General features: G+C 33.7%; 2 protein-coding genes across 2 annotated transcripts; one reads left to right on the top strand and one right to left on the bottom strand.

The window, feature by feature from the left end:
- Window positions 1-2,606: 2,606 nt before the first annotated feature.
- Rpl11 (ribosomal protein L11) lies at window positions 2,607-4,551 on the bottom strand. Its single transcript, XM_076794903.1, has 5 exons — window positions 4,448-4,551; window positions 3,873-4,034; window positions 3,559-3,708; window positions 3,324-3,471; window positions 2,607-2,782 (listed from the first exon to the last, which is right to left on the bottom strand). Exons 1-5 carry the CDS (start codon window positions 4,451-4,453, stop codon window positions 2,655-2,657), a joined length of 594 nt encoding a protein of 197 aa, XP_076651018.1. The 5' UTR covers window positions 4,454-4,551; the 3' UTR covers window positions 2,607-2,654.
- A 595-nt stretch (window positions 4,552-5,146) lies between these two features.
- On the top strand, window positions 5,147-13,867 carry Uex (metal transporter uex). Its single transcript, XM_076794891.1, has 14 exons — window positions 5,147-5,864; window positions 6,398-6,674; window positions 6,743-6,892; window positions 6,981-7,136; window positions 7,217-7,405; window positions 7,486-7,659; window positions 8,192-8,363; window positions 8,439-8,630; window positions 8,707-8,853; window positions 8,932-9,069; window positions 9,171-9,443; window positions 9,524-9,759; window positions 9,978-10,205; window positions 10,281-13,867. The coding sequence occupies exons 1-14, from the start codon at window positions 5,404-5,406 to the stop codon at window positions 10,437-10,439; spliced, it is 2,952 nt and encodes a 983-aa protein (XP_076651006.1). The 5' UTR covers window positions 5,147-5,403; the 3' UTR covers window positions 10,440-13,867.
- Window positions 13,868-13,870: the final 3 nt, after the last annotated feature.

The raw sequence follows: 13,870 nt of genomic DNA on the forward strand, positions 1-13,870 counted from the left end.
ATCTCGTATATTTATAGAAAGTATCATTCAGTTAATGTAAAAGTATTTTGTTGTAGAAATTCGAATTTCTAAAATAATATTATATATAGAGTGTCCAACAAGACGAGCCAGCGCGCAGTGTGCGTATTAACGATCTGAGATGGGTAACTTCAACTCTGTCGCACTCGAGTGGCTAATATGTTTACGTTCACTTGCTTTGTTTCGTTGGACAGACTACAGATAATTTTGACAACTACTTTCCGTTCCTGTTAATTTTGTAATTTAAAATTTAATTTATACAGTTGCGTTTAAACATTTATAAAAAATATATAGGAAAGCTAGCTTTAAGAACAGAAAGTAATGCGAAGTGGAAATTCACTTTTCTAAATTACTTGTTAAATTTCATGATGTTGATTATTTTCTTTAAGTAAAATTATAGATGGATATATGCAATGAGTGAAATGTACAAAATATTGATACATCACACTTACTTTATAAAGTTGTATGATAATTTAAGGAGACGAAAGAATGTTTTAGGAACATTCCTGGAGTACAGAATAAGTTATGTAACACAAATTTTTTTGCCGTGCGTATACATATAAGATGAAAATAGTGGTGCAAGTATAAGAATAAACGATGCTTTCAATCTTTTGCATTGGAATTTCGAAGAAATTGGTTTACCGTATATAAGTATTAGTATATTGTACATGCACAGTGACAAAATTCATTTGATAAAATATGCTTGTTATATACGCAATTTGTTAGAAAAAGTATATAACTAAAGTTGTAAACATACACTACGGGGCTGTGTGAAAGGAAAATGTTTTCTTAAATTCAAATCCAACAGTGTGCACACTATACATGTGTGTCACACATACCAAAAGATTCATATACTCAACTACTATTAAATTCATGTATTACAATATACATATATGTAACTGTATATAGTGTTAAACTTGTATGTACCTGTACAACTTTGAATGTTTTGGATGAATGCATCCAAAGCAAAGTATAGAGAATCATACGAATTCCAATGCAAAAGGCTAACTTATGTTCATATAATACCATAAATGAACAACCTCTTTTTTTATTTCATAAAGAATAGAAACGGGAATGTGTATGCAAAATTATTATTTAAAAAATTGTCTGTTTAATTAGTCATGATATAGTATGTATATTATACACAAATGATAAATTATATCAGTCCAGTAATATGGCGTCCATGTAAGCAAACAATTTGGAGACTGAGGAAAATATCTTGCCTTTTTATCCGCCTGTTACATTAAAGTAGGTAAATATTAGAGAAGAATGTTATGAAACATTTATGGACGTCAATCGTAGGAGATCTAAAGCACAGCTTTTATTGATGACACCGATTAATAAATCCTGAAGTAATTTACTGCATTTACCATTAGATAAAACCAAAGATAAATCTAAATATTTAAAAACTATGAATTATAAAAGGCAGTGAAAGAAACAATTATTTATGATTTGCTTTGTTTCAATTCAATTGAAGAAGCTAAAGCACTAAGTATTAAATTTGGCGTAAGTAAAAACCAAATTTATATTTAAAATTCCATTCAAATTATATTTGGCAATTAATATAGAGGATACTGGAAAATAAGTTTTTGTAACTATTCAACATAATTACAGCATACTTGAATGAAATAACAAACTAGAATTATATTCACAATATACATTGCAGCTTGTTTTTAAAAATGTATTTAAACTGTATCTCTACTAAAGATGTAAACATTTCCTGCAAATAGTTTCATAATTTATAAATCGTGCATGTATAATATTTATATAATATTACATGATGTGTAATATTTATATGTATATTATATGATTAGATAATTGAATTTTGATGTGGGGTATGCGAATTTTACATGATTTACGCATATCATAAAGAATCAAACTATTAAAAAATATGAAATGTTAATATTTTCAGAATATACGAATGTTCGCATCTCCAATATAGAATTCTTGACATAAAAATGTGCAATCGTTATAATGTTCCTTTTCTGTATTTTAGAGACTTAGGCCTAACGTTTAAATCAATGTACCCGACGTGAATTAAATTTCTATACTAATTTATTTGTACATAACATTGCGTGCAATTACTGTAAGAAATATACAAGGAAAGTAACAACATCGTGTACGTCAACAAAGCAGCGTATTTTGCATTTTCACCCGCTGGATGACTACTGCAATCACGTTTTTTTTTTGTACAAAAAAATAAGAGTTGTGATAATCATTAAAACGATAAATCTTAGCTTATGATACAGCAATTTTTTTTGTATTTGTGGTGTCGTAAAATAATTCTAAAGCGTCTTTATAGAAACAAATTTTGTTGACATTCTATTCTTCTGTTCCATCATTTTGGTGGTTGTAAATAAAGTCTAACATTCCAATATATTCACGAATATACCTTTAGTCGATAACCGTTTTATAATATATTTAAGGAAAAAATGCTAATTGATAAGTAATCATAAATGAAACATTTAATCTGGAATATTTAGTGCATGTATTCCGATTATAAGCAGAATAAATTATGCATTATATTTTTAAATGCAATAATTAAAGAATAATGACAAGGTATTAAAAAAGATTTATTAAACAAATAATTTGTTTGAAAGTTTTTATGGAAGGATTGTAAAATACAAAAAAGTATATTACTTCTTTCCAGCTATAATAATACCATCATATTTCTGCTGGAACCATTTCATTGCATCTTCTTTGGTAAGCCTGTGTTGGAAACCGACTTTTCCAGTTTTTCTTCTCCTGTGAGCTACGTTGAAACCTACACAGAAGAAAATTATTTAAGTAATATGTTAATTAATATTTATAAAGAATGTTTGGCTTCAGATAAGCAATAAGTTCTCGAGTTCTCAAAATTTCGGGATTTCCGAGAATATTCGGGGGATTCCTGAGCACTATATATTCCGATATAATCGAGACCCTGTCCTGATCATGGATAAAATTCTCCACTTGTCCCAACCCTACATTTTTGTTTTCTCGCACACCTCTAGTTTTTGTGTTTTGGTCGAAGCATATTGCATGTTTAGTCTAAGTGTTAAAGTGTCTAGACTACAGATGTTTAATATTAGCAAACGTGAATTATTAACATTTGTAACTGTTAACGTCAAAGCAATGTCACATCAATTAAGTAACACACCCAGTATAGGAAGTGGGCATGGGTTGCAAATATGAAGTATTTACTTTAGCACATACTTTTAAAAAAGTTATAGATACAACGCATAATGCAGGAGTATCTATGATACCAGATAATGTGCAAATATTACATGTCTTTGTATTATGATAATAAATACTAATACACTAACCTGGTCGCCCAAGTACAACGTAGAAGTCCAAACCATAAATACCGATGCTAGGATCGTATTTAATTCCTAAGTCAATGTGTTCTTGAATACCAAAACCAAAGTTTCCGGTACCAGAGAAATTCTCTTTCCTCAATTCGTATTCTCGAACCTTAAGAAAAGAAAAAAAGTTTTAGTTACACGAAATAAATTTAATTTATTCTTATTAAAATACACATAAAACACTCTTATATATTACCTTCAATCCACGTTCAAGGATTTCTTCTGCTTTAGCACCTCTGACAGTACAGTGCACTGCAATCTTTTCATTACGACGAATGCCGAAAGAACGGACAGTATATCTAGCTTTAGAAAAGACGGGTTGTTGCCCGGTCAACTGTTCCAATACCTATAAACATTAGGTAAGATGTGATATACAAGTAACTTGAAAAATGTAAGTTTATAAATAAAATATTATACTTCCTAATCATAAAATAGATAGAAAAGAAGCGATAGAATATGCTAGGTTTTATTAAGAGAATATTTTAGTGAATATATATTTCAGAAACATACCTTTGCAGCACGGGTGAGCCTATCACCAGATTCTCCTACACAAATGTTCAGGCACAGTTTACGAATGCGAACTTCACGCATCACATTCTTGGATGCATCTTTCGGCTCTTTCCTTACTTTCTTTGCGATCTTTTCGACCGTCTTCTCGGGTTTCTTCACATCCTGTAACAAAGATCGGTTCATCACACAACCGATGCTACAAGCATTGCCATTTTTCTTTTATTATTATGCTTAATGCTAAATACTATTTAAAGATCATGTAATTCATATAATAGACTATAAAATAAATATGATTAACCTTCTTCGCACGAAGTCTTATATTTAACCGAAACCCTTTGCAAACATAATAAACATTACAAACAGGTTATACCAGCGGTACATGCTGGTTAAAAGTTTCAAGTATCTGTCATGTTAAAAATTAGAAAGTGGGTGTATTAATGAAAAAGAATTTGATGAACGTTAAATTCGCAATTCTAAGTTTTCTTTAATTCATTAAAAATGACGATTTCGAAATCGATGCCATTGATTTTTAGAGATTTGGAAAATAGTTTTCGTGCTAGCAACTACACACTCACCGCCATGATGAAGAGAAAAGAACGTGATCAGCATGCACTCTACTGACAAATCTTAGAAGTTAAATCTGATTTCTAGTTCAGGTTTGCCATCGTTCATAAGCAAAATGTACTAGATCTAGTTGTATTTCCAGATTTCCTTATTATGACCAGGTTATAGCAGAGAGGATAAAAAAAGAGAGATTATTTTTCCTCTCTGTATATAGCTATTTTTAATTTTAATTCCTACCACTGACGACGCTGTCAGCAGATTTTAGTTCCAGTTGGTAATATAGGATGTGACACGAAAATGGTAATGGGGTTACGTGACCCCAAAAAAGTGGGCCACAAAAATACATTGGATGATAGGTCTATCCTATACCTCGTCTGTGGTATCATTCAGTATCACAGAATCAATGTTGGCAGTATCACAGACGAAGTATAGGAGTAGACCAATCACCATTTGGGGATTCGTGTCTCACGATCTGAAATACCAGAGTATATACAAATGAATAAAACTACATAAAACTGAACGTGTACTTATATCGATAATGACGATTTTAGTTTTAATTTATGTATTTAAACGCATTCTATTTCATTTCGAGCTCAGGTAAATACGCGATCTTTTTCTTTTAGGTAAAGAAGTGGTATGGATACGACAGAAACAAAATTATGACTTGTAAATATATGCAGAGTCTATGAAAATATCGTAGTTCCTTTAGGTGGGAAACGCATAGTTTGACTCATACACGTCACATGTATGGTAGTGTATATACTTATAGTGGAAGGTGAATGTATGCATATCCGAATTTGAGTAATGCTCTCCCCACTTTCGCAGCACAAGATGCGATAGCGTGTCTCAACGAATAAGTAACGGTGAGATGTGATCGAAGAAATACGCAGGCGCAATAGGAGAATCCGAGATTATAAATAGACCACTAACCAACGACAGTGTGAAGTTGTCACGGTGCACTTGTCGCATGATGGCGCAACATGTTGACCGTTCAGGCACACCGGCAGCTCTTTTATTACTTGTTTTTACAATATTCAATCTAGTATACGCTAACGCATTTTTAGAAGTGAAAGTAATAGGTCGTCAAAATGTGAGATCAGTGAATATTTTGGACGCGGAACAATCCGACACGCGGAAATACACGTCAGACAGTTCGGATTTCCTTGTCGAAGTTCTTGGCACCGGTCTCGAGAGCAACGTTTCTTTGTGCTGGTCTCCCACACCCGATAATTGTGATCCACACCCGAACAACAAATTGCACGCGGTCTGGATCGCGCCGAATGGCAATCGTGCGGTCTACAAATTCGACCAAATTCCTACATTTAAGGATACCACAATCTATTTCTGTCTAAGAATCGTCACCAGGTTCGGTGAAAAATGGACCAATCTGGGAAGCAACTTTACTATCGCTTCTCCGCCACGATCCGAGTAAGTGTCGAATGCACGATCATTTATCATTTATCTTTTATTGAACGTCATTCGGGAAAAGGCCCTTCCTTTACCAATAATAGGTAGATATATCCGTCTTATGACACGGCACAATTTTTTTACTGTAGGGAAATACCGATATTACCGACGGCAAGGATTTTATCCTACTTTATTACAATTTTATATTGCACATCAAGTGTTTGCTATTTTTACGATATTGTATGATAGCAAAGAAATCTTATTCCTCGTGTTTTCTCCTGGTACCGAAATATGTATGATATATGTATGTCATTATAAAAAACATGAAAGCAATAATGTTTAATTTTATTGAAAGTAAAACATGCTTTTTCTACTGGATTTGTAATTGCATCTCATCAGAGACTAAAAACCTTGACCTAAATAACTGTATTCAACTAATAAAATAATACTACATTTATTTCAAACAAAAAGCAAGTAATTAATATGTTAAATAGGCAAGATAAAATCATATTTTAGGATTTATCATAAAATTGGGTTCTATTTTCTATTTTCAGGAAACATTTTCGCTCGCGTCGTCAAGAGTTTTCTTCTTCTGGCCACGGTGACCATGAAGAACACCATATAGTACCAGTTATTCAGGGATTAAGGATAGAAAGGGCGGATAAAGATCCTAGTTACAGAGATGATGGAATTCCAGAAATATTGGCCAAAAGCAGAGCTATTATAAGACTGTTTGGTATTGGTATCACAGAAGATATAGTAGTCACTTTTACAGATGAACCAGCAATGTGGGGTACCATTTGTGATAAAATCAAAAGCAATGAATTCCCGGTAAACACCTACCATTGTTAGTTATTAGTCTATTGTATTTATATGAACATAAGGTTTTATTGGTGTAGGTGAAAAATGTAAATAACAATACTGCAACTATAGATGTGGTATTACCGCTTGGCTCACCGTTTTATGTATGTATAAAACAACCGGTACACGGATGGGATGTTTCGGACCGTGTTCTCTTCAAACATCAAGGTACACATACATGGGGCACTGTAAGTAAATGTTTTTTACAGTATATCACATCTAGAATATTGTATTGTGTTAAATCTATTTATTATTAATAGTAACTATTGTTTATAGATTTATACGTACGAAAAATTTTTACCGCTTTGGCTAACTATTGTAATCATCCTCATGTGTCTCAGTTTCTCAGCTTTGTTTTCTGGTTTGAATCTGGGATTAATGGCAATGGATAGAACCGAGCTAAAAATTCTCTGTAACACTGGAACCGAAAAGGTGTTTCTCTTTATTTTATTATTAACATTCTAGATTTAATTCTATATTACGACTTTATAATAATATAATATGTATCGAAGGAAAAACAATATGCAAGGACCATACAGCCAGTGAGGAATCATGGGAATTATTTGTTATGTTCAATTTTGTTCTCGAACGTTCTGGTGAATTCGATGTTCACTATTTTGCTAGATGATTTGACGTCCGGTTTAGTCGCAGTTATTTGTTCGACTTTATCTATCGTGATTTTTGGTGAAATTTCGCCGCAAGTATGTATCGAATCGCATATATGTAATAGAGGCAATCACGTGTTGCACAGTTGTACCATAAACCAGTTGTATGGTTTCAGGCTATTTGCAGTAGACACGGATTATGTATTGGAGCTAAAACAATCTATATAACAAAATTAACTATGATAATAACATTTCCATTGAGTTACCCGATCAGCAAGCTTCTAGATGTTCTTCTGGGCGAAGAAATTGGCAATGTGTATAATCGTGAACGTTTGAAGGAACTTGTAAGGGTGAGAACAAAAAAGAGAATTCGCTATAGATACATTAGATTATTCTTACAGTATGTACTTAATATAGTTTTCCTCTGATTGTAATTTGAAGTATACATTATCAAACGCCTTTCCAAACTTTTTACTCTTACGGATCTTATCAGATTGAGCATGGATAGGGCAGATTATTATACTGACATCCAAATTCAATCATATGTAGGTAAGATATAGATCTACTGACGTTTGCCTGAAGTTTTCACATTCTACAGAGTACCTGTTAGATTACTTATCAATGTGAAACTTAAATAAGATAACTTTACATATATTTCTACTGTGCTAATTCAAGCTGAACTTATCGTTAAAATGTATTTCTATACGTAACACGTATCCGTTTACATACGTGTATGTATACGAGTACAAACAAATGTAAGTTGTGTAATTAACATCCAGAACCCTTTTCCGAGTGCTCTACTTATATAATGTAAAAACACTGTCAAAGATTTGATATCGATTCACGTGGAATCATAACTACGCCAATATCAATTACTCATAGGTCACCACAGGTTACAATGATTTAGAGAAGGACGAAGTGAACATCATTGCTGGTGCATTAGAATTACGGAAAAAAACTGTTGCCGACGTAATGACAAAAATCGAGGATGTATACATGTTGGATTACAATGCCGTTTTAGATTTTGAAACAGTATCGGAGATTATGAAGACTGGTACGCATTTTTGTACGCTATTTCGATTATCGTTGAAACCGAATATTCATAGTATTTGTTTGTCGATCGTTTCAGGTTTCTCACGGATACCGGTATTCGAGGGGACAAGAACGAATATAGTAACGATGCTTTATATTAAAGATCTTGCGTTCGTTGATCCGGATGATAATATGCCGCTCAAGACGTTGTGTCAGTTTTATAAAAATCAATGTAACTTTATTTTCGAAGATGTTACGTTAGACATAATGTTTAAACAGTTTAAAGAAGGTAAAAATTTTAAGTAGAATAGTGTACTTCTCGTTGGAAGCCAACATGTGCAATAAAAGTGTACATTTCATGTCAGGTCATAAAGGACATATGGCGTTCGTTCAAAGAGTAAATAACGAAGGCGAAGGAGATCCGTTTTACGAGGTGATAGGATTAGTTACATTGGAGGATGTCATAGAAGAACTGATTCAAGCCGAGATCATGGATGAAACTGACGTCTTCAGTAAGATAATTCGATTCGTTTGTTAACGCGTGGATCGATTTTTCACGGAATTATATGATTGACTCTGATCTTCCGCAGCGGATAACAAAACTAAACGTAGAAGGCAAGCTAAGCATAAAGTACAAGACTTCACCGTGTTCGCGGAGAAGAAAGAGAACCAACGAATTCATATATCACCGCAGTTGACACTGGCCATGTTTCAGTATTTATCCACAAGTAGGAAGAAGTGTTTTGATTTAAGAAAATATGAGATTTATATAAAAATCTGTTGTTAGAATACTCTTAAGATACATCTGAGTGTAATATATAATTCACAGCTGTAGACGCATTTAAATCCGATACAATATCGGAAACTATTTTACGTCGTTTGCTTAAACAAGACATTATTTATCATGTCAAAGTGAAATCGCGTGAAAAAGCGAGACACGATCCGGCAGCAGTAATTTACCAGCAAGGAAAAGCAGTCGACTATTTTGTTTTGATTTTGGAAGGTCGTGTTGAAGTTACGGTCGGCAAGGAGAATATGATGTTTGAAAGTGGTCCATTCACTTTTTTCGGTTCTCAAGCGCTCACCGTGAATATAGGAGTTGGTAAGATCTCGCGTCACTATGCTTTCCTTTCTGTAGCAATATTACCATTGATTTTCTGACTCTTTCTGTTGAATTTGTAGCCGAATCTCCTATTACCTCGAATCCACAAGCGGTAGGAAGCATACAGTCTATCAATTTAGACTCTATGTTACGATACACGTTCGTTCCTGACTATTCAGTACGGGCGGTAACGGAAGTGTTTTACGTTAAAATTAAAAGATCTCTTTATTTGGCTGCGAAACGTGCTACGCTTTTGGAAAAGAGCCAAAAGGATCCGTTACCTGGTCACGAGCAGTTTGACGACGAAGTCGAAAAGGTTGATCATTATGCGGATACCGTTTCGAAAACTCGAGCAATCGTTTAAGGGGTCTTTCTAGTTCTACGAGTTGCAGAAATATTTTTTTTTACAGTGTAACATATCTTAAAAACATATTGTCGAAAGCGTTACAGCTGAATTCGGAAGATTGATAACGCTCGTTGAACTATGAGGACGCCTTATTCGTGTAAACGTTCTGATAATTTCGAATTTTTCAGCTGTTGCACTCTTTGGACGAGGATGACCGTAGCGTGCCAGAATCTCCGGTGTTGCCAATCGATAAAGAAAAGGAACCGAAAAAAGATAAAGAGAGCGTGCAATCTCCTGTTCATAGCGCGACCGCACCGACATCGCCCGCCCCCGTCAGTGCCAGCCCGGTTACACATTCGAAATTCGTTTCATCGTACAGCGACCATAACGGGAAGCTGAAAAATTCGCCGACAAAGGTATTGTTTACGGTTCCGATTTCTCTGCAAAGTTGAGCCTACAAAGCTCTGATTATTGTGCACGCCGCGTTACAGGCAACATCAGTGACAAGTCCCATCCAGACACCAAACAAATTGGATTTGGATATGGAAATCCTCGCATGTCGAGAAGTGAATAGAGTAATGTCGGCAAAGAAATTACTCGAAGAGGAAGAAGAAAGAACGAATCTCCTGCCAAAGCAAGAGGACTCTTAACGTTCAGAGAATGGTCGATGATGTTTAAACGCGTCGACGCTTGTCAACAGAAAACTATCAAACAATGAAGAGCAGGAAAAACCTCTATGACATACAATGCTATCACAATGGCATTAGGTACTTAACAAATCACTTAAATATTTATCGCCAAACAAATCGATATATCTGATCATGCGAGTTTTAATTTTCGGAATAGTTAATTCAGAGACTGTTCGCGACATTCTAGTTCTATCGAGTTAGTACGCTCAGGGAAGATTGCCAAATTTTCAGACGCATCCTTCTTATATAGCCTACGTAAACGACCGAATACGTAATTAAACCCGTAAATGCACTCTCAATCGATGATCATCTGGTTTCCATTCGGATACCGTGTTTAAATTCATAATTCTTCTTTTTTTCTTGCCCCCCCCCCCCCCCCCCCCATTCATACAACGAGAGAGCGGAACGCTAATCGTAATAACATATATTCATTGAGAGAATTCGTTTTTCTTTTCTTTTTTTTTAAATTATTATTCGATTATTTTTATGTAGAATATGTAAATATCATTTTCGTTTTGCCATGTTGATGGTTTTGAAGAAAAAAAGAAAAAGAAACGGAACTTCTGAAATGTGCATTTCATTTTCGACAATGAAGTACACGTTCACATCACATTTTATGAGAACCGTGTGTTTGCATATTGCGCAACATTATATTTTTATCGTAAGGTGCAAAAAAATTTCGAAAGGATTTGAAAGAATTTAAAGGATTACCGGGCAAATACAATCGAGATTGTTAGATTACTTGTTATCGCGAGGAGGGGAAGAGAGAAAGAGAGGGAGAGCAAGAAAGCGTATTCGATAAAAGCACATCGAGCGTTTACCAGATGGTAGTACAAAACGCGTTATTTAAAGTCTATCGCATAAATACAGAGGTCCTTTGAAGTCGTGCGTTTCTTTTACATTTTGTTTTTGTTAAGTTTCCTCAATTTGTTTACGTCGTATCTACGATACGAGTGTGAATAGTGTGAATAGAATCGAATCCCCTCATCTTATTAATCAAATGTAAAAAGATCCTCGGTATAGTATAAATACGAAAAATTGATTATATTTCTATTGAGTGCCTTAACGAGTTATAAATCGTCTGCAATGAAATGCACTTTAATGGAAGGCGAGTATATGTTTTTCTAGGGTGATTTCCAAACGTATGTTCGTTTCAATACTCTTGCATTCTTACGACAATGGCACAGTCTGTTTATTATAAATGTTGTTGATTTTAGGCAGATTTCTTTCATTCGTCATAACACTTTCATGCAACACGTGATATTTATTATACTATATACATAGGAGATATACTCGTGCACAGTGTATTGTAAAAATACGGTCGCGTATTTCAAAAAGTATAGAGTTGTTATGTGACAACGGCGCAACGGTACAATCCCTCAAACACTAGAAGAATAGAAAATTCCAACAAGTTCGATATCCTACGATACATATGCTTTTATTTTTCTTAATTGTTGTATCGAATAAAAAGGATCATTCTCCGTGTATATATACATATATATACACACACGTACATACATACATACATACATACATACATACATACGTACATACATACATAAACTCACACTTAACTAGACTGCGGATCTTTCTGCGAAATAAACATTTTCGCATCGATTACAAGAGGTAGAAGTTCAAGTAGAAAGTTGCATCTTTTTTCATTAATTTGATCGAGTTGAAAGTAATATAACAGTATTCTTAAAATTTCTATATCTACCTTTTTGTATTTCAATTGTTCATATTTGCCATAAATGCATAAAATCCGCAGTCTACGGATAGCATATACATATACATGTAACGACGATCAACATCCTGTACATATCCTGTGTTCGAAATAGGTGAAATAAGTACGAATAGAGATTTTTCCGAGTTTCAGAGTGTATCCCTAACGAAGAGATAATAATTATCTGATAAGCTGTTAAATCTACGAATTAACAAGATAATGAGAAAATGAGAGAATTTGTCGTTGAATTTTTTACGGAAATAATCAACTAGCGTACTTAACGCGTAAGCAACATACATAGAGCCGGTTCAACAAATAGGTTAACGTATTAGCATATAGCGGCGAGAATCTAGAGTTTTCACTTTGAAATCATTGCGGCTTATCGTTGTTTCCATTAAAAATTTAATACTTAGACTGTTACTGCCATATTTTTTATACGTACACATTGTTGTTTCGATGTTTGTTTTAAACCATTTTTTCCCGGAACAAATTAAAAATTCGAGACCGATCGTTAGCGCATCATTGTACAGGTGGTATCGATTATTTGGAAAACAGAGACCGTTAACAAGAATTCAATTTTAAACTGTCGAATTGTTATACACATACTTGCTTAAAGATATATGTTTCAATATATCAATTTTAGATCAACGTATACTGTACAAAATCGTTCAGATTTTATTTTTTTTATATATATACACATACATACATATATAAATATATAACTGTGTTTATCATTTGAACGATTTTACATAAACATGTACGTTTACATGTCTGTTGTACCTTTGTGGAATGTTTTCGTCGAGTACGATATAATTTATAGTATATAGCTTGAAAATACATTCGTTTGAACGTACTCCGCTTAAAGTATATGTACATATTCGGTATTCTACCGGTATACTTTGTTTGAACAATGCGAAATTTCAACTGCAATAGTTGCGCGGCGCAACAACAACCAGCCGTCGCGTGTATTCGTAGCATTTATTATTTTTTTATATAGTTTACTTTCCTCCGGGTATCGATTATTGTTTTGTTGTTAATTTACAATGGATGTCATACGCAGTATTTTTATAGTTCACTTAGTTATTAGATTTCGTTTTTAAACCGTTTATTGTATTTGTTGCGATTCATTTATATTTATGGTTTTTCATAGAAACTACGCATATTATTTTTATCCGTATGTATTCGTAAAGAAGTGTTTGTTCGTCTCTTATAATCAATACTTTGTTTTGCCGTGAGAGTTTCAGCAAACAAAAAGAAAAGAGCAACCATAAGAATCGGAGAGAAAATAAAAACTTGGTTTGCGTTACATTCGCAATGTCATCGATTCGATTAATTTGTCAGGCTTTGTGCATGAAATTATATACGTAGCTACATGGTGTTTACACTGACATCTTTTTCACGGTAGTAATATATCATTGACAAAAGAATTGTAAACCCCATTAGGGATTGCAATTCGTTAACGAAAAGGTGCTATATCAGTGCCAGAAATTCGGTTATCTCTATTAGTGTTCGACCATAAAACTCTTGTTATATTACTTGATCGTTATAGTTAATTTCAAAATCAATGTATGTCAATGAAAATGTACATTTGAGAGAAAAAAACAGAGTGAAATATTTATCAACGTATTACTGTATTCACAAAATATAAAGTACAATTTCGTTTTCAGGG

Source organism: Halictus rubicundus, chromosome 10 (genome assembly GCF_050948215.1).
Source record: "Halictus rubicundus isolate RS-2024b chromosome 10, iyHalRubi1_principal, whole genome shotgun sequence".
In the NCBI taxonomy this organism is placed as follows: Eukaryota; Metazoa; Arthropoda; class Insecta; order Hymenoptera; family Halictidae; genus Halictus; species Halictus rubicundus.